General features: G+C 38.5%; 1 protein-coding gene across 2 annotated transcripts in view; it reads left to right on the forward strand.

The window, feature by feature from the left end:
* adamts17 (ADAM metallopeptidase with thrombospondin type 1 motif, 17) overlaps positions 1-22,210 on the forward strand; it is a 66,286-nt gene that overhangs the window by 5,315 nt on the left and 38,761 nt on the right. For both annotated transcript variants that reach the window (XR_009821333.1, XM_062022445.1), the window contains exons 3-6: positions 3,358-3,532; positions 18,633-18,796; positions 18,877-18,960; positions 19,055-19,206. Coding sequence is in view for 1 of the 2 variants with exons in the window: in XM_062022445.1 (XP_061878429.1) it covers positions 3,358-3,532; positions 18,633-18,796; positions 18,877-18,960; positions 19,055-19,206 (575 nt within the window). In the remaining variant the exon portion in view is untranslated. The remainder of the gene's footprint in view (positions 1-3,357; positions 3,533-18,632; positions 18,797-18,876; positions 18,961-19,054; positions 19,207-22,210) is intronic.

The raw sequence follows: 22,210 nt of genomic DNA on the forward strand, positions 1-22,210 counted from the left end.
TAAAGAGTAAAACAAATCTGTGGATTTGACCACTGATTTTTACAGAAAAAAACTGGCAGCTTAGTTGCCAGACTTTTACGGTAAAATATATGGTATAACTGTATATAGAAATACAGTACCGCTGTTTAATTTTACTTTAGCAACTCAGCTGCCAGTTTTTTTACCATAATAAAATGTGGTACCATAAAATCATCAACCGTGGATTTAAAAAACAAAAAACTGACAACTCAGTCGACAGAATTTTACTGTAAAAAAACAAACATTGGTCATTTTCTTTCCAACTTTTCCAAAATATGCTGTAAAAAAACTCCCTAAATTTTACCGTAAAATCTATTGGTCATTTTTATAGTGTACAATTTGATGTATATATTGCTTCGAAACTATAAGTTAAGCAAATATTTAAGTATTTATTTGGATTTTGACCAACAAAGTTAGATAATATAATATTTGTTGCAATATTGGACACTATTTTATTTCCCTGTCAAACTAGAAAAAAAACCTAAAACCGTTAGTAAGAAAATAAGAAAGTAAAGAAAGAAAATATAAGGTATTTTATTGACACATATTATTTGCGGGCCATATAAAATGACATGGAGGGCCAGATCTGGCCCGCGGGCCTTGATTTTGACACCTGTGCACTAGACACACCAATGAGCCTGTTTATAAATGTACAATAAAACTCCTCATAGAAAGTTGCCATTTGTTATAACTTTGTGTAATGATACAATGCACATTAATGAACATATCAAATATAAATGTGACAGATTGTAGCCAAAGGCTGATTTCCATCAGTATTTCATTGCAAAGAAACAAGCCCAGGGCTCCCACTAATTCAGCGTTATAGTGAGTTGTATTTTTCACAAGTGGGAAGCCGGGCCCGGAAAATAATGCCTACATCAAGCCGGTCCGTGGTACAAAAAAGGTTGGGGACCACTGATCTATGACATAAAGGGCATTAAAAAAAATATATATATTTTTGTATTTTTCCCTTTTTTAAAAATGTTTTTTAAATTAATCAATCCAACAAAATAATGCACAATAATACCATAATAATACAATTCCAATTCCAAAAGCAAACCCGGCCCAGCAACATTCAGAATAGCAATCAACAGAGCAATTGAGAGGACACACAAACATGACACAAAACAATCCAAAAGTAGTCAAACAAAAATGAATAATATCCACAACAGTATCAATATTAATAATAATTCCAACATAGCAGTGATTAGGAATTCTTTCATTGACATTATCATCACAGCCATTCATACAAATAAAAAAAATATATTTAAAAAATGAACAATAGTGTCACAGTGACTTACAAAAAAAAAAAAGTCAAATCGATGAATAAATCTAAAGTTGAGCTAGATTTTAAGTGTTGAAAGTATAAAAAAAAATATGTATGACTTATTTTTAACACTTTTATGATCCCTGAGAATTTTAGTGGTATTTTTTTTAAACTGTCATTGATCAGAAAATTATAATAAATCCAAAATCAATTTTGTTATGATTTGTTGACCTATTGAAGACTCCCATTACTTCACATCAAAAATGTCACTTTAACATTTATTTATTTTTTGTGGAGAAAATTGCATATTTTGTGTGTTGACATAAAAACAATTAAGTTATCTATGACATAAAGGGCATTAACAAAAATGTGTTTTAAATAAAAATGTAAAATCGCCGAATAAATCTAAAGTTGAGCTAGATTTTAAGTGTTGAAAGTATAAAAAAATATGTATAACTTATTTTTAACACTTTTATGATCCCTGATAATTTTAGTAATATTTTTTTAAAAACTGTCATTGATCAGAAAATTATAATAACTCCAAAATCAATGTTGTTATGATTTGTTGACCTATTGAAGACTCCAATTACTACACATCAAAAATGTTTTTTGTGGACGAAAGTACCTATTTTGAGTGTTGACATTAAAACAATTAAGTTATCTATGACATAAAGGGCATTAAAATTATTATTTATTTTTTTCATAAAAATATAACCACATATATGACTTATTTTTAACACTTTTATGATCTCTGAGAATTTTAGTAGTATTTTTTTGAACTGTCATTGCTCAGAAAATCATCCGTCCATCCATTCATCCATAATATATCCAAAATCAATGTTGTTATGATTTGTTGACTTATTGAAGGCTACAATTACTTCACATCTTTGACATATTTTTTGCAGAAAAGGAATGCATATTTTGTGTTTGTCATGAAAAACAAAGTTTTATATGACAAAAAGGACATAAAACAAACAAGGAAAAAACAATAAAAACTTAAAACCGACAGATAGATTTTAAGTTGATCGAGAGATTTAAACAGAGAAAGTAAAACATTTTTTAGAATAATGTATGACTTATTTTTAACACTTTTATAAGTGGACTTTAGTGGGGGGGGGGGGGGGTTAAACTCATTGCTCAAAAAATAATAATGAATCAAAATCAATGTTGCTATGAATTATCGATCTACAGTATTTAAGGTTCCAATTACTTCAAATTAAAAATTATATTTTGATACAACACTTTAAAAAATATTTTCGGGGAAATATTGTATAGTATATTTTTACCATTAAAAACAAGGTTTTCTTTGACAAAAAGGGCATAAAACATAAACACAAAATTAAAACTCAAATCGACAGATGGATCTGAAGTTGATAGAGCAGTGGTTCTCAATTATTTTTTGTCACGCCCCCCCTGAATTAATGTCAATTGTTTTTATCTGTATGTGTCAAGACAGTTCTTTACTAACAGTAATTATGCTATTAAGCCATTGCCTCTCACACCCCCTTTCCCCCGTACAACTGATGGCGGGGGGCCGGCCCACTATCTCCGTAGCACTGCATGGTAGTTAAGCCTTTGTAGGGGACAGAATATTTTTCACGCCCCCTGAAGTGATTGTTTATCTATTTATCTATCTATCTGTATGACAGATAAATAGATATTTATTCAGTGTATGATCGATAAATAGATCACGGGGGGCACCCACTCTACCATTTGAGAAGCGCTTATTTAGAGAATTAGGCATTCCCAAAAAATGTATTATTTTTAACATTATGCCTGAGACCCTTTGGGGTCCCTGGGACCAAACTTGGAGGAGCACTCAAGATAAAAAAATATATATATTCTATTCGTTTTAGAATGAAAAATATCAAAATGGCATTTCAGTGTGCGGCCCTCAGTGGAACAAGTTTGGACACCCCTGATCTAGGACAAAGCAGTATGGTAGTTTGACAGTCTGGAGACTTGCATTTACCGAGTGTCCCTGAATGTATCACAGTATTACAGTGTACTACAGTTAGCATTAGCGTGTTTGATGCATTCAACAACCACTGTACACTTGTGTTGCGCTGCAGACAGGTCTGGTCCACATGGGACAGGATGTCCTCTTCATCCGCCCCCTGGACGTCCCCAAAAGTTCATCGGAGTCTTTCTCGGGTCTCAAACATCAGCTGATGCGACGGCGCCGCCCGGCCCAGAACGCGTCAACTCGGCACACCGAGAGGTCCGGACGCTGCGGCACCGCACCAGGTGAGCGACGCTAGAAACGATACGAAACGTCCAGTCAGAGCGCTCGATACTGTTGTCAGTGTTGCTATGGTATGTTGCTATGACACAAAGTGTGTACATCGCCAACTGGTGGTCTGGCATGCTTACTACACGGCTGATTTCTGGCCCATGACGCAGTGTCATATTGTTGTTGACGTTTCCTCTACCAGTACGCTTGTGAGTAGAGATGTCCGATAATATCGGCCTGCCAATATAATTGGCCGATAAATGCTTTAAAATGTAATATCGGAAATTATTGGTATCGGTTTCAACCTCCCTATTTTCCTGGGAGACTCCCGAATTTCAAGGCCCCTCCCGAAAATCTCCCGGGGCAACCATTCTCCCGATTTCCACCCTGACAACATTATTGGGGGCGTGCCTTAAAGGCACTGCCTTTAGCGTCCTCTACAACCTGTCATCACGTCCGCTTTTCCTCCATACAAACAGCGTGCCGGCCCAGTCACATAATATATGCGGCCTTAAGACACACACAAGTGAATGCAAGCATACTTGGTCAACAGCCATACAGGTCACACTGAGGGTGACCGTATAAACAACTTTAACACTGTTACAAATATGCGCCACACTGTGAACCCACACCAAACAAGAATGACAAACACATTTCGGGAGAACATCTGCACCGAAACACAACATAAACACAACAGCAGTGTTACCCACACATTCATTTATTTGTGGCGGCCAGCCACGAAAGAATTAAGGCCGCAACAAAACAAAAAAAAATTTTTTGTCCTGTCCAGCTTCTCAGGCAAATCATATAGTTGATGTAGATGCCCATATCGGCTGTTCAGATTTACTTTACAAAAGAGAAGTGTAGGATCAAGATTTTTGGAGCTCTTTGTTCAGTGGATCAGATGTTTGATGAAGCCTTGTGTCTATCTACCACCACTACTGTTTTCTGTTTATTTGTTACTGACTGTGGCAGGACGCCTCATTTTCACTTTATGTTGCTGGTAAATAATATGGTTGTAGTAGTAAGCTAAAGTTAAATTATTTAGTATGCACTAATTAAAGGGGCAGAGCTTTAAGAGACATTTTAGCTTTTATATTTTTATAAGATATATTTTTTGTAAGAACCACAATTAATAAATATATTTCAGTGAATAACTTATTGTTCAAATCTGTATATAAATATGTACATAAAGTGTTGTAATTATATTGTAAAATGGATGGATGGATGGATGGATGGACGTTTAAAACAAAACTGTTACTATTAATTAGTAAGTAAATTTTTTTTAGCCTTTTTAGAGAAAATCATATCATTGTCGCAAATTATGCAAATTACTCGATGATGTCATGGTGACCACGCCCATAGCCACGCCCATAGTCACGCCCCCACCGCCACAGGTATCTTGGCAGTTTATGAGAAACACTGAACAGAACAAATACCCCCCCCCCAAAACCCCATCTCCCGAATTCGGAGGTCTCAAGGTTGGCAAGTATGCTCTAGTATTTTTAACCAGATAAGAAAACCCATTGAGATCAAGATCTCTTTCACAGTATACTCTGGACTGAAGCTGTGTGCCTTCATTGTTTTTGTAGCTGTTGTTTGGAGGCATGTTTAAAAAAATAAAAAAATAATGCACTTTGTGAAAGTCAAAGTATAGTATTTCCCATAGTTGTGTGTGGGTATCAGGATTATCTCAGGGAGAGCATGTCCCAAATTCCAAGCTGCTGTTTTGAGGCATGTAAAAAAAACAATGCACTTTGTGACTTCAATAATAAATATGGCAGTGCCATGTTGCCACTTTTTTTTCCATAACTGGAGTTGAAGTTGTTCTCTTATTTTGGAAAACCTTGTTTTTGATTGAATGATTGAAACTTGTATTAGTAGATTGCACAGTACAGTACCGTATTTTTTGGAGTATAAGTCGCACCGGCCGAAAATGCATAATAAAGAAGGAAAAAAACATATATAAGTCGCACTGGAGTATAAGTCGCATTTTTTGGGGAAATTTATTTGATAAAACCCAACACCAAGAATAGACATTTGAAAGGCAATTTAAAATAAATAAAGAATAGCGAACAACAGGCTGAATAAGTGTACGTTATATGAGGCATAAATAACCAACTGAGAACGTGCCTGGTATGTTAACGTAACATATTATGGTAAGAGTCATTCAAATAACTATAACTTATAGAACATGCTATACGTTTACCAAACAATCTGTCACTCCTAATCGCTAAATCCCATGAAATCTTATACGTCTAGTCTCTTACGTGAATGAGCTAAATAATATTATTTGATATTTTACGGTAATGTGTTAATAATTTCACACATAAGTCGCTCCTGAGTATAAGTCGCACCCCCGGCCAAACTATGAAAAAAAACTGCGACTTATAGTCCAAAAAATACGGTACATATTCCGTACAATTGACCACTAAATGGTAACACCCGAATAAGTTTTTCAACTTGTTTAAGTCGGGGTCCACGTTAATCAATTCAGGCTAAAGTTACATTGTTTATAGCATCCAGCGGGGCATCACAACAAAATTAGGCATAATAATGTGTTAATTCCAAGACTGTATATATCTGTATCGGTTGATATCGGAATCGGTAATTAAGAGTTGGACAATATCGGATATCGGCAAAAAAGCTAATATCGGACATCTCTACTTGTAAGTCATGTGACCCATCTGGACCAGCAGGCTCGCTAAATGTCACCTTTGTGTTTACTGCTGTGTGTGTCTTCCATTTTCTTCCTGCAAACGTTTTGTCGGGACCTGCTTCAACTTTCACGCTAGTTTTTTTTAGCACGCTAGCTAGCTAGATGGGGTCTTGTGAGTCAGAAGAATTCCAAATGTCCGTCTGACCGATGGGAACATCGTGATGTGTGCCACTCTGGTCCTGTAGGTGGCAGTGGTGCGTACTCCCCAAGGGCCCCAATGCAAGTGGACCGTAAGGACCACGAGTGTTAATGGCGATGACGTAATCACAGCTGGAACGATAAACGGTCATGTGGCGTGTCGGCCAAGTCCCCCCGTGCACACCCAGCAAAATGTGCACGTTTACGCCTGTAAAAATGTCTGTGACACGCGCTCGCACCGTGCGCGTCTGCTTGTGCACGCTCATTAAGTGGAGCAGCTCGACCCGTCTGAAGTTATGTAACCACACACACACACACACACACACACACACACACTAATACTTTCCACATGTTCACAAGTGGGTCAGACACGGAGGCGAGTGTGTGTGTGTGTTTCTTTGCAGCTGTGTTAAAATGTGAACAGGATTTTCATTTTGACGCCCGACTTCCTCAGCTGATGTTCAGATGGACTTAAAAGGACGGCACGTACGCTAATGCTAAAATGAGTTTGTGTACACGCGCGCGGGTTTTATAAAGTGATGTCACACATGGATCACATGACTCTTGCTAGTGCGAGTGAAGCCTTTTTTACACTCAAACTCACCTTTTTTTTTAGCTTATGGCTTAAAGCACAGGTGTCACACTCAAGGCCCGGGGGCCACATCTGGCCTGCCATCTCTTTTAATGTGGCCCGCGAAAGCCTAGAAATATTGTGCGTACTAAATGTGTTCATTGTTTCCATTTTGACAGAAAAAAATATGTAATGCATGAATTTGCATATGTTTTAAACTTTAATATTAGCTGCTCATGTAACAAATATTATGTTATTATTAGAAGTGGGACTCGTTACACACCTCACGGTTCGTTTCAGATTCGATTCTCGAAATGTATAATTTGGTATGATAATTATAATCAAACCTATTTAAAACAAATTATAGGTTACAAAACTTCATTTTGGTTGCTGACATATATAGGCAGCGAGTAGGCATTGAGATGGCCTAAAAACTTACTTTTAAAATTTCATTCTGAAAAAAAAAAAAAAAAATTAAATACATTTTTAAAACTTATGAATCGATTTAGAATTGGAATGAATAAAAATTGCGATTTTTATTATATATATATATATATATATATATATATATATATATATATATATATATATATATATATATATATATATATACGTGTGTGTGTGTGTATATGTGTATATATATATAAAGGACAAGCGGTAGAAAATGGATGGATGGATATATATATACGTGTGTATGTGTGTGTGTATATGTATATATAGACGCTTCAATAAACTCCCCTGAAGAGCAGGGAAACCTGCAAAACAGGCTTGTAGGGATTAAATAGCCTCCGTGTTTTTTCCTGACCTAACGAATATACTTTATATATATATATATGTATATATATATATATATATATATATATACATATATATATACGGTATACCAACACAGATTGTCCAGGGTGCAGCTGAGATAGGCTCCAGCGACCCCGAAAGGGCAAAGCGGTAGAAAATGAATGGATTGATGGATATATATATACCTGTGTGTGGGTGTGTCTGTGTGTATGTATATATATATATATATATAGTCGTGGTCAAAAGTTTACATACACCTGTAAAGAACATAATGTCATGGCTGTCTTGAGTTTCCAATAATTTCTACAGCTCTTATTTTTTTGTAATAGAGTGATTGGAGCACATACTTGTTGGTCACAAAAAACATTCATGAAGTTTGGTTATTTTATCACTTTACTGAAAATGTGACCAAATCTGCGGGGTCAAAAGTATACATACAGCAATGTTAATATTTGGTTACATGTCCCTTGGCAAGTTTCACTGCAATAAGGCGCTTTTGGTAGCCATCCACAAGCTTCTGGTTGAATTTTTGTCCAATTAATTCTAGCCTGATTTAGCCATTCCTTTACCGCTTTTGACGTGTGTTTGAGGTCATTGTCCTGTTGGAACACCCAACTGCGCCCAAGACCCAATCTCCGGGCTGATGATTTGAGGTTGTCCTGAAGAATTTGGAGGTAATCCTCCTTTTTCACTGTCCCATTTAAAGCACCAGTTCCATTGGCAGCAAAACAGGCCCAGAGCATAATACTACCACCACCATGCTTGACGGTGGGAGTGGTGTTCCTGGGATTAAAGGCCTCACCTTTTCTCCTCCAAACATATTGCTGGGTATTGTGGCCAAACAGCTACATTTTTGTTTTATCTGACCACAGAACTTTCCTCCAGAAGGTCTTATCTTTGTCCATGTGATGTCAGAGGGCGTATTATGCTATGGGCCTTTTTTGCTGCCAATGGAACTGGTGCTTTACAGAGAGTAAATGGGACAGTGAAAAAGGAGGATAACCTCCAAATTCTTCAGGACAACCTAAAATCATCAGCCCGGAGGTTGGGTCTTGGGCGCAGTTGGGTGTTCCAACAGGACAATGACCCCAAACACACGTCAAAAGTGGTAAAGGAATGGTTAAATCAGGCTGGAATGAAGGTTTTAGAATGGCCTTCCCAAAGTCCTCACTTAAACGTGTGGACAATGCTGAAGAAACAAGTCCATGTCAGAAAACCAACACATTTAGCTGAACTGCACCAATTTTGTCAAGAGGAGTGGTCAAAAATTCAACCAGACGCTTGTCAGAAGCTTGTGAATGGCTACCAAAAGCGCCTTATTGCAGTGAAACTGTGTATGTATAGACCAGCGTTTCTCAAAGTGTGGGGCGCGCCCCACTGGTGGGGAATAGAGACATGACAGGTGGGGCGCGAGGAACGGAAGGAAATTTCACTTAAATTTTATTTATTTTTTAAATTATATTCTTAGATTTTTTTTTTTACTATGCTTTCATTTTCTATACACACTGTAAATCACTTTGTGATTCTGTCTGTGAAATACGCTATATAAATAAATGTAAATTACTTGTTTTTCCTGTAGGCTTTAAATTTCTAGGTAGGAGCGAAAGTTTGACAGACATAGCAACAGTAACTAATGGGGGCGGAGCTAAGCGGAACAAACTTTCGCGCGGATGGGTAGCAGGCTAAGAGTGGCAGTGTCAAGCCTGCAACCCCGATTTGAAAAGCTGTGCAGTGCAAAACAGGCTCATTGCAGCCACTAATGCTGGATTACTGTAAAACTCATGTTCACACTCCCTGTCTTGCCAAATGCATAGCTCCTCCTTTTTTTTTTGTTGCAAAGACTGCAAAGTGGCACTTTTATTTTATTTATTATTGAAATTGATGCAAGTTATTTGATTTATTATTGAACTTGATGCAAGTTATAACACTTTTATTTTATTTATTATTGAAATTGATGCAAGTTATTTGATATATTATTGAACTTGATGGAAGTTATAATACTTTTATTTTATTTATTATTGAAATTGATGCAATTTATTTGATTTATTATTGAACTTGATGCAAGTTATAACACTTTTATTTGATTTATTATTGAACTTGTTGCAAGTTATTTGATTTATTATTGAACTTGATGCAAGTTATACCACAGCTGCACAGTTATTTTATTTATTATTGAACTTGATGTCTTTTTGAGTTTGAATGTATACAACTTGATGTTACTTGATGTTCAATAAATTTGAAAATGTTAAGCTTGGCATTGGCGTTCTGTTGGGGCGATTGGGGGAGGTGGGGCTTGAAAACTCCCCCTTGTCCAAAGTGGGGGATGACAAAAAAGTTTGAGAACCACTGGTATAGACCCATAATAAATTCATAAAACAACCAAACTTCATGAATGTTTTTTGTGACCAACAAGTATGCGCTCCAATCACTCTATCACAAAAAAATAACAGTTGTAGAAATGATTGGAAACTCAAGACAGCCATGACATTATGTTCTTTACAAGTGTATATAACCACAACTGTATACACACACACACACACACACACACAAACAGGTATGTATATATATATATATATATATATATATATATATATATATATATATATATATATATATATATATATATATATATATATATATATATATATATATATATATATATATATATCTCCATCCATCCATCCATTTTCTACCGCTTGTCCCTTTCGGGGTCGCGGGGGTTGCTGGAGCCTATCTCAGCTGCATTCGGGCGGAAGGCAGTATAAAAACACGGAGGCTATTTCATCCCTACAAGCCTGTTTCGCAGGTTTCCCTGCTCTTCAGGGGAGTTTATTGAAGCGTCTATATATACATATACACACACACACGTATATAAATATACCTATATACACACACACACACACACACACGTGTATGTATATATATATATACGTGTGTGTGTGTGTGTGTGTGTGTGTATATATATATATATATATATATATATATATATATATATATATATATATAAATGTGAATCTCAATTTTTATTTATTCCAATTATAAATTGATTCATAATTTTTTTAAATTGATTTAAAAAAAATATTTGTACTTCAAAGTGTGTTATCCATCAATTTGTATGTACAGAAATCAAATAGTTATATGCATAGATCAGGGATTCTCAAACCGTGGTACGCTTACCACTAGTGGTACCCGGGCTCCATCTAGTGGTACGCCAAAGAAACCCTAATTAAATATTCAAACACAGTGCAACTGTTCAAAGTGTGTGTTTTTATTACACTGGCCAAAAATATTAAATATATTTGTTGAGTGAAACCTCTGCCTTGTTTTTAATGAACATTTAGGCCTACTATGCTACTGTATTTTAATATTGGTCATTATTGTGGTACTTGGAGAGCCAAGTGTTTTCTGAGGTGGAACTTGGTGAAAACAATTTGAGAGCCACTGGCATAAATAATTGTGTGTTTAATATAATGCAGCGATTATACATTCATTTTCATACATTCACCGTTACAAGCAGCCCTCTGAATGCAGCCATAACTGCCAAGTGTCCCTAAACTAAAACGAGTTTGACACTCTTTGGCTTAAAGGCCTACTGAAACCCACTACTACCGACCACGCAGTCTGATAGTTTATATATCAATGATGAAATCTTAACATTGCAACACATGCCAAAACGGCCGGGTTAACTTATAAAGTGCAATTTTAAATTTCCCGCTAAACTTCCGGTTGGAAACGTCTATGTATGAAGACGTATGCGCGTGACGTCACAACGGCAACGGAAGTATTCGTACCCAATGTGTCACCATACAAACTGCTCTGTTTTAATCGAACAATTCCACAGTATTCTGAACATCTGTCTTAGTGAATCTTTTGCAATTTGTTTAATGAACAATGGAGATTGCACAGAAGAAAGTTGTAGGTTTTTTAGCGGCTGGCTGTAGCAACACAACAAAGAGGACTTACTTGGATAGCAGACATCTGTGATCGGGTGAAGTCCTTCGTCGCGCCGTCGATCGCTGGAACGCAGGTGAGCACGGGTGTTGATGAGCAGATGAGGGCTGGCTGGCGTAGGTGGAGCGCTAATGTTTTTATCATAGCTCTGTGAGGTCCGGTTGCTAAGTTAGCTTCAGCGTTGTTAGCAACAGCATTGTTAAGCTTTGCCAGGCTGAGAATTATTAACCGTGTAGTTACATGTCCATGGTTTAATAGTATTGTTTATCTTCTGTCTATCCTTCCAGTCAGGGATTTATTTATTTTGTTTCTATCTGCATTTGAGCCAAATGCTATCACGTTAGCTCAGTAGCTAAAGAGTTTCGCCGACGTATTGTCGTGGAGATAAAAGTCACTGTGAATGTCCATTTCACGTTCTCGACTCTCATTTTCAAGAGGATATAGTATCCGAGGTGGTTTAAAATACAAATCCGTGATCCACAATAGAAAAAGGAGAGTGTGTGGAATCCAATGAGACCTTGTACCTAAGTTACGGTCAGCGAAAAAAGATACACCCTGCACTGCCTCTCTAGTCCTTCACTCTAACGTTCCTCATCCACGAATCTTTCATCCTCGCTCAAATTAATGGGGTAATCGTCGCTTTCTCGGTCCGAATCTCTCTCGCTCCATTGTAAACAACGGGGAATTGTGAGGAATCCTTCCTCCTGTGACGTCACGCTACTTCCGGTATAGGCAAGGCTTTTTTTTTTATCAGCGACCAAAAGTGGCAAACTTTATCGTCGTTGTTCTCTACTAAATCCTTTCAGCAAAAATATGGCAATGTCGCGAAATGATCAAGTATGACACATAGAATGGATCTGCTATCCCCGTTTAAATAAAAAAATTCATTCATTTCAGTAGGCCTTTAAAGTTAGTTACTTAGCTAGCTGCGCCTGTGTCACTGCTCAGCATTGAAACAAAAAACCAGCAGGGGGCGCTGTAGTAAGTGAAGCTTTGGCTTGAATTAGTGAAAAATAATCAGGTTTGAATGCGGCATATTTATTCTTTTTTATCTGAAAGGTGGGCAGAGTGTCGTGATGCCAATGCTAAATATAAACCATTGTCCAATCAGAGAATATTTGCTCATTAGGAGTGCAAGAGAGTAGCTGGGAGGAAGGAAAAGTGTCTTTGTTGTCTTTTCTTCGGGGTGTTAGTGTTGGCGTGCATGCTTGCGAGTTTGATTTCCTGAGTAGAAACAGCGTCCTCAGACTGCGGGGGAAGTGGGTCATGTTGCTAAGAAGCTTCTAGAACAGCTCAGCTCTTTATTAACATGCCAGAGGACACGCGGCACCTCACTAGCATATCCATCATGCACCTGACAGTCATGATAATCTTGTGTCCCTAATGAAGTGGCCATGTTTGATGAATAAAATGTATGAGACGACCGTCAGCGTTTTGGATGGTCGCTTACTGGACCCGCTGGTTCTGGCTTCGGTTCCCTTGAGCCTCTTTTGTGGACTGAACAAAGACCAGGATGTTCTAGGAGTCCAAAGTGCAGCCCGCAGCTCATTTTCTTGTGGCCCACAGCACATTCTAAACATTTGGGGACGGCGTGGCGAAGTTGGGAGAGTGGCTGTGCCAGCAATCTGAGGGTTACTGGTTCAATCCCCACCTTCTACCATCCTAGTCACGTCCGTTGTGTCCTTGAGCAAGACACTTCACCCTTGCTCCTGATGGGTCCTGGTTAGCGCCTTGCATGGCAGCTCCCGCCATCAGTGTGTGTATGGGTGAATGTGGAAATAGTGTGAAAGCGCTTTGAGTTCCTTAAAAAGGTAGAAAAGCGCTATACAAGTACAACCCATTTACCATTTAAAAATACTATTACAAAAAACTAATAAAAGTGAAAACAGGTGAAATGTAATGAGAGAAAAAAAACAATAACAGAAAGCTGCCATGCAGGCTGTTTTTTTTCTTTAAAACTGTCATTGCTGGAAAAAAAAAAGATTTAAAATCAATGTTGTCATGAATTATTGACTAACTTAAGGCTCCATTTACTTTACATCAGATATTCCACTTTTTAAATATTTTTGGGAGAAAACATTGCATATTTTGTGTTTGCAATAAACAAAACAAAGTATTCTGTGGCAAAAAGGGAATTAAACAAATAAACCAAAAAAAAGCATTGAAAAAAACAATTTATAATCGACGGATAAGAAGACAAAAAGGATTCTAACATGTAAACATCAGCTCGTTCTCGGTGGCTAGCAATGCAGCTAATGGTAGCAATAAAATCTTCCGCTAAATCGCTTTAAAAATGCATTCAAAAACCGCCAACAATACTTCATTTATGTTCCGTAGCCTGTATAGTAAACAAACTGTAGCAACATTGTTATTGTAAGAGCACTTTTCTAGCGTAGTAACACATCGGCGTGTTTCAGTATTAGCCGTAAAAGCTAACTACAGCGAGAGAGACAAGCTAGATTTTGCGTCCGCACGAAACGCGTTTGAGTTTGTAATGCATAACACTACGATAGGACACCAACCTGTACTGACTGAAAAACATCATATTACAGTATCTGTAAAGTATTAGCCCACATTTCATGTTTTGTTTGTGCACAGCTAGCCACACAGCAGATGTACTGTAGTTGTAATAACACGCATGACGTGCTGCGTGTGTCATGATCAATTTAAAGTGTGACTAACTCGATGAACAGTTGTACGTTTTTCTGGTTTATTTTTGGGTAAGCACTCCATTTTTGTCGAAATAGCGTGGCTCCAACTTCTATATTTTGCACCTTTGAGTTACTTTCACCTCACTCTGTCGGCTTCCGTCTGCCGCAACGTCTCACTCTTCTTTCGTGCTCGCTTCTATAAGCAGCGGTTCATCCTCAGTACATTCAGCTTCAAAAAGATAAGGTTGTGAATCCTAATTTGTCCAAAAATAGTCGTCTTTGTTGTTTGTTACCAAATGTGCCATGATTAGAAAACACTCGCTTATGATTCCGGGAGTAGGAACGCACATTTGTTGCCGGAAGTCAGACGTGCGCTGCTGTGGAAACGGAAATCAATGCCCGTAAGAAATCAGCAATGATTAAAATGACCAAAATACGGTAAATATTGAACATATTACATATTGTTATGAAGGTGTCTGTTACTACATTACACTGTATATAGACTTGCAGTGTGTATAAAAACCTTGATGGAGAGTTTTTAATTTGTTTTAGAGGGCTTTGAAGGCTACAACGGTAACTCCAATTAGCGGCATCTTCCAAGCGTGTTTTTTTTTATCATCTTTAAACCCACCCACCCCCCAAAAAAGACAACTTTTCTTGTCTCTCATAATGATTGTGAGCGATAGGCAAAATTCCAAAATGGTGCAGTTACCCTTTAAGTGTTAAACATATACCGTATTTTCCTGACTAAGGCGCACTTAAAAACATTTTTTTTCTCAAAAATAGACAGTGTCGCCTTAAAAAAATCGCCTTATAACCCTAAGCGCCTTATAACCCTAAGCGCCTAATGTACTGCAGTGTTTCCCACACATTCATTTATTTGTGGGGGCCCGCCATGAAAGAATTACGTCCGCCACAAATAATTTTTATTTTTATTTTTTATTTATTTATTTTTTGTCCTGTCCAGCTTCTCAGGCAAATCATATAGTTGATGTAGATGCCCATATAGGCTGTTCAGATTTACTTTACAAAAGAGAAGTGTAGGATACTTCTCTTGTTGTCTTATTTGTATTTGACCACTACTGTTTTCTGTTTATTTGTTACTGACTGTGGCAGGACACCTCTGCCTCTGTTTCACTTTATGTTGCTGGTAAATAATATGGTTGTAGTAGTAGGCTAAAGTTAAATTATTTAGTATGCACTAATTAAAGGGGCAGAGCTTTCAGAGACATTTTAGCTTTTATATTTTATAAGATATATTTTTTGTAAGAACCACAATTAATAAATATATTTCAGTGAATAACTTATAGTTCAAATCTGTATATAAATATGTACATAAAGTGTTGTAATTATATTGTAAAATGGATGGATGGATGGATGGATGGATGGATGGATGGATGGACGTTTAAAAAAAAACTGTTATTATTAATTAGTAAGTATAAATTTTTTGAGCCTTTTTAGAGAAAATCATATCATTGTAGTAAATTATGCAAATTACTCGATGATGTCATGGTGACCACGCCCATAGCCACGCCCCCACCGCCACAGGTATCTTGGCAGTTTATGGGAAACACTGTACTGAATAGTTCTAGTTTTGCTTACCAACTTGAAAGCTATTTTATTTGGTACATGATGAAATGAGAAGTGTGACCGGTAGATGGCAGTCAAACATAAGAGATACGTGTAGACTGCAATATAATGGCAGTCACACATAAGAGATACGTGTAGACTGCAATATGACTCAAGTAAACAACACCAACATTTTATATGTTCCATTGAAAATATAGAACATTACTCACGGCGCTCAAAAATCTATCAAAATGTTTTCGTACGACTTTGGTAAGCTCTGAAGCCACACCGCTTGATGGATTGTACTGTGCTTCAACATACAAGTATTATCATGGTGTGTGTATAAGGTAAGACATATTATTTGGTGTTTTGTTTCGCAATATTATGCAAAAGCAACTTTTCTTACCTTCTGGTACCTGCTGATCTGTATTTGGGATCTACATAAGTCCTAATAAAAATTGCGCGCCTTTGTAGTCCGTGCCGACACCGTAGTCGATAAGTTTCTTCTTTTTCTCTATCTTCTTGTTATGGGACATTCATCCTCCGCTGTTGCCATTTCTAATATAAAGTAGTGTAAAGTTCTTACTTATATCTGCAATGAAAGCGCTAAAACATACATGAGTTTACATAATTCACCCAAGGAACTTTAGTTATTAGAGAGTTCCGGTCGGACGGTTTTTCACGGGACACATTTCCGGCGGATGAGGAGACGCTGCTCCGTTATTGATTTAAGTAAAGTCTGAATGTCATTAAACCAGTTAGCTCCATCTTTTGACACTTCTTCCACTCCCGTCCTTGCACGCTACACCGCTACAACAAAGATGACGGGACGTAAATAAGACTGCCCACAAAACGGCGCATCCTGAAGCGACTGTTAGAAAGCGGCTTGAAGATGATCTGTAAAACATAATCTATGCAACATTTTGACCAAAGAACCACCATTACATGTTATGTAGACCAGTGGTCCCCAACTACCGGGCCGCGGTAGTATATATATATATATATATATATATATATATATATATATATATATATATATATATATATATATATATACAGTATATCAGTGTTTCCCATAAACTGCCAAGATACCTGTGGCGGTGGGGGCGTTGCTATGGGCGTGGTCACCATGACATCATCGGGTAATTTGCATAATTTACTACAATGATTTCATTTTCTCTAAAAAGGCTCAAAAAATGTATACTTACTAATTAATTATAACAGTTTTGTTTTAAACGTCCATCCATCCATCCATCCATCCATCCATCCATCCATCCATCCATTTTACAATATAATTACAACACTTTATGTACATATTTATATACAGATTTGAACAATAAGTTATTCACTGAAATATATTTATTAATTGTGGTTCTTACAAAAAATATATCTTATAAAATATAAAAGCTAAAATGTCTCAAAGCTCTGCCCCTTTAATTAGTGCATACTAAATAATTTAACTTTAGCCTACTACTACAACCATATTATTTACCAGCAACATAAAGTGAAACAGAGGCAGAGGTGTCCTGCCACAGTCAGTAACAAATAAACAGAAAACAGTAGTGGTGGTAGATAGACACAGAGCTTCATCAAACATCTGATCCACTGAACAAAGAGCTCCAAAAATCTTGAACTTTAGACTGCCATCAGTTTTACTCCCTACACTTAACAATGTGTTTCCTACTGCCTGCAGACTTTGCACCCTTTGTTATATATACATGTTGTGTTTCTAATATAAATACATTTAATAAAGTCAAATACAAATAAGGCAACTAGAGAAGTATCCTACACTTCTCTTTTGTAAAGTAAATCTGAACGGCCGATATGGGCATCTATATCAACTATATGATTTGCCTGAGAAGCTGGAGAGGACAAAAAAAAAAAAAAAAAATTTTTTTTTTTTAATTTTTAATTTTTTATTTGTGGCGGACGTAATTCTTTTGTGGCGGGCCGCCACAAATAAATGAATGTGTGGGAAACCCTGTATATATTTTTTTAAATTAAATCAACTTAAAAAACACAAGATACACTTACAATTAGTGCAGCAACCCAAAAAACCTCCCTCCCCCATATATACTCATTCACACTCATTCGCCCCCCTCCCCCCCTTCCCCGGTCCGTGGGACACATTTTCAAGCGTTGACCGGTCCGCAGTTACAAAAAGGTTGGGGACCACTGATGTAGACCACAAGGAAGTGTTTTCAATTATGAAAAAAAAATAAAATAATATGAACCCTTTAACGCGCCCTATAATCCGGAGCGCCTTATATATGACAATAGACCATTAATCGGCAGTGCGCCTTATATATGAAAATAGACCATTAATCGGCAGTGCGCCTTATAATCCGGCGCGCCCTATGGTCCGGAAAATACGGTATATATAAAATCCATCCATTTTCTACCTCTCGTCCCATATATATAATTAATATATGACCTATTTAAAAAAAAAATTATGACCTTTTATGAGACCTTTCTGGGTCCCCGGGACCAAATTTGAAGCGCGCTCTAAAAGTTAAAAAAAAGTCTATATATCGTATTGGTTTTGAAAATACAATTTTAAAAATGGCCCCCGCATGATTACATTTTTTTCTCAGGGGTAAAGGTTTGGACACCAATGTTATCTAGTCGAAGCAAGCATACTCGGCCCTGACGTGTAGGGCTATCAGATCGTGTCGGCCATCTTTACGGCACAGCTGACGAGGTGATGTGTGGTTTTGCAGGGAAGAAGAGGTCAAAGGTCGGCCAGGAAAACCGGGGGAAGAGGAACGTCATCGGACTGCAGGAAGCGTACACCGTGGAGACGCTGGTGGTGGCCGACGTGGACATGGTCCGTTACCATGGCGCCGAGGCCGCAAAGAGGTTCTTGTTGACCGTCATGAACATGGTGAGAGTGCCACCCCGGTACCCCGAAAGAAGGAAAACCACCGTACCAACATCTTCCTCCTCCACGTTGTTGCGTGTCAGGTGTACAACATGTTCCAGCACCAGAGTCTGGGCGTCAGGATCAACATTCAGGTCACCAAGCTGGTTCTGCTTCACACCCGCCCCGTGAGTCTCACCTCTGACCTCCTGGGCAGATGGGTGTTTAAAAAGGAAAATGTGGGGGAACCATTAGAACCCTCCTTCCTCATGTGTCCCGCAGGAGAAGCTGAAGGTGAGCCACCATGGCGAGCGGTCCCTGGAGAGCTTCTGCCACTGGCAGCATCAGGAGTTCGGAGGTCCGCGCTACCTCGGAACCAACCACCTTCCCGCTGAAGACGTCCCGCCTGTGGACACGGCAGTGCTGGTCACCAGGTGGGCTGTTTCTGCATGTTCGCGCCTCAGTCATGCAAAACTACACACACACACACACACACAGCCTGGTCCACAGATGGTGTGTGTGTGTGTGTGTTTGCAGCAGGGTGACTGTTTTCGCACTTAAATGAGAACTTCGCCTCTTCCTCCTCTGATGCTCTCACTCGCTGCACACAACAAAGACTTGTTGGTCACATGGCAGCTCATTGATATTCCCGCTTATCTTTGTCTTCATCTTAAGCCCCGCCTCTTGTCGCACGACACATCCACGTTACTTCCGCTGACGTGACGCTCCCTCGCGTTTGGTCACGCTCTGGAACAATGTTTCGCATGTAAACAAAGAATGTTCCATTCCAGGGTCAAAAATTGCAAAGTTTTAAGTGTTTTTTGTCACGTTTCAAGATGCAGTGTTAAGAGTATGAAAGACTGCACACTGTGTTGGGGGGTGATCTACTAAGACTGTGTGTACAATTGATAACAAGTGCAAAAGTGGCGTAGGCCGCCCTATTTAAAGGCCTACTGAAACCCACTACTATCGACCACGCAGTTTGATAGTTTATACATCAATGATGAAATCTTAACATTGCAACACATGCCAATACGGCCGGGTTAACTTATAAAGTGGAATTTTAAATTTCCCGGGGAACTTCCGGTTGAAAACGTCTATGTATGATGACGTTTGCGCGTGACGTCAATGGTTGAAACGGAAGTATTCGGACACATTGTATCACAATACAAACAGCTCTGTTTTCATCGCAAAATTCCACAGTATTCTGGACATCTGTGTTGGTGAATCTTTTGCAATTTGTTTAATGAACAATGGAGACTGCAAAGAAGAAAGCTGTAGGTGGGATCGGTGTATTAGCGGCTGGCTGCAGCAACACAACCAGGAGGACTTAGTGGGATAGCAGACGCGCTATCCGACGCTAGCCGCCGACCGCATCGATGATCGGGTGAAGTCCTTCGTCGCGCCGTCGATCGTTGGAACGCAGGTGAGCACGGGTGTTGATGAGCAGATGAGGGCTGGCGTAGGTGGAGCGCTAATGTTTTTATCATAGCTCTGACGAGGTCCCGTAGCTAAGTTAGCTTCAATGGCGTCGTTAGCAACAGCATTGCTAGGCTTTGACAGGCGGCACAGCATTAACCGTGTAGTTACAGTTCCAGTGTTTGGTTCGGTGTCTCCTGATAGTAGTATTGTTGATCTTCTGTCTATCCTTCCAGTCAGGGGCTTATTTCTTTTGTTTCTATCTGCATTTAAGCACGATGCTATCACGTTAGCTCCGTAGCTAAAGTGCTTCACCGATGTATTGTCGTGGAGATAAAAGTCACTGTGAATGTCGATTTCGCGTTCTCGACTCTCATTTTCAAGAGGATATAGTATCCGAGGTGGTTTAAAATACAAATCCGTGATCCACATTAGAAAAAGGAGAAAGTGTGGAATCCAATGAGCCCTTTTACCTAAGTTACGGTCAGAGCGAAAAAAGATACGTCCTGCACTGCACTCTTGCTCAAATTAATGGGGTAATCGTCGCTTTCTCGGTCCGAATCGCTCTCGCTGCTGGTGTAAACAATGGGGAAATGCGAGGAGCCCTTCAACCTGTGGCGTCACGCTACTTCCGGTACAGGCAAGGCTTTTTTTATCAGCGACCAAAAGTTGCGAACTTTATCGTCGATGTTCTCTACTAAATCCTTTCAGCAAAAATATGGCAATATCGCGAAATGATCAAGTATGACACATAGAATGGATCTGCTATCCCCGTTTCAATAAAAACATTTCATTTCAGTAGGCCTTTAAATCAAAATCTTGTGTTTACTAACGGCTGTCACCATGGAAACACTCATTTACTGCACACCTATTGCATCCATGCATCTATGTTTATGTTGTGGAAAATGCAGCAACTATACATGTTTTCTGGAATATTCAGAGTATGTGAAAGTTCAATTTCTACCTCGTTTACGTCCGTGACGACCTCTTTAAAGCTTTGTAATCAATCAGAAATACCAAGCAGCTAAAAGTCAAACATGGAGAGAGTGTTTGCATGTTTCCCATCATGCCTTGCAATTGATTGAAATGGGTGTAATTTAAAAAATGTTATGGCGGTGGGGCTTTTTTTTGTAATATCCACAAAGTTCAATGAGCAGGTTGTGTCATGTGTGACCATGTCTGTTGAATTTTTGTGCTGGTTGAATTTTTTTTTTTTTTTCCATGACTCGGAAAGGTTGTTTTGGATTGGGTCATATAGGTACATGTTGTGATGGTGATTTCAAGAAAGTACACATTATGGTCACTGACCTGTGTTACTTGTGAAATTTACAGGATGGCGACAAAATGTCACCTGTGAGACCGTCAAATGATTAAATGTAGTCATGCCTGGCATGTTTGCTTATTGAACTTCTGCCGGTCTCGCGGGCCAAATTAAAGACGCCGGCAGGCCGCATTTGCCCCAGGGGCCGTAGTTTTAACACACCTGCGCTAGTGGTACACATACCCCAGTTTGAGAATCACTGGTCTAGAGATTTAAATGTTCACAGTAAAAAAAAAGTTTGGGTCCTTGGGACCTTTAACGTTCAACAAACTTGAGGCACCCAAAGGGTTAAAATAAATCTAAATATTGTGTTGATTTTAAATTGGAAAAATATCAAAATGGCCCAGCACATGCTTTCATTTTTCAGTGACTTATTGAAGAGTACAGACAGAAGTAATCCAAAGAAGTTCATTAGGTCTTCAAGAAATTATGCAATTTGTTATTCTCATACCTAGACCTGTGTGTTTACTTCCGTACCTGACGGTTTTGGCTACAACTGTTACCTTCCTCAGAAGTTGTCACGTGATGATGACATAGTTAGCATATATAGCATCATCTAGCTAGCTTACTTATTGACGATGACGTCACGTGACAACCTCTGAGGAAGGCAACAGTTGTAGCCAAAACAGTCAGGTAAGGAAGTAAACACACAGGTCTGGCTATAACAGACCTGGGCAAATTAATGCGGCCGGTTAAGC

The sequence above is a fragment of the Entelurus aequoreus genome, linkage group LG02, assembly GCF_033978785.1.
Source record: "Entelurus aequoreus isolate RoL-2023_Sb linkage group LG02, RoL_Eaeq_v1.1, whole genome shotgun sequence".
NCBI lineage: Eukaryota > Metazoa > Chordata > Actinopteri > Syngnathiformes > Syngnathidae > Entelurus > Entelurus aequoreus.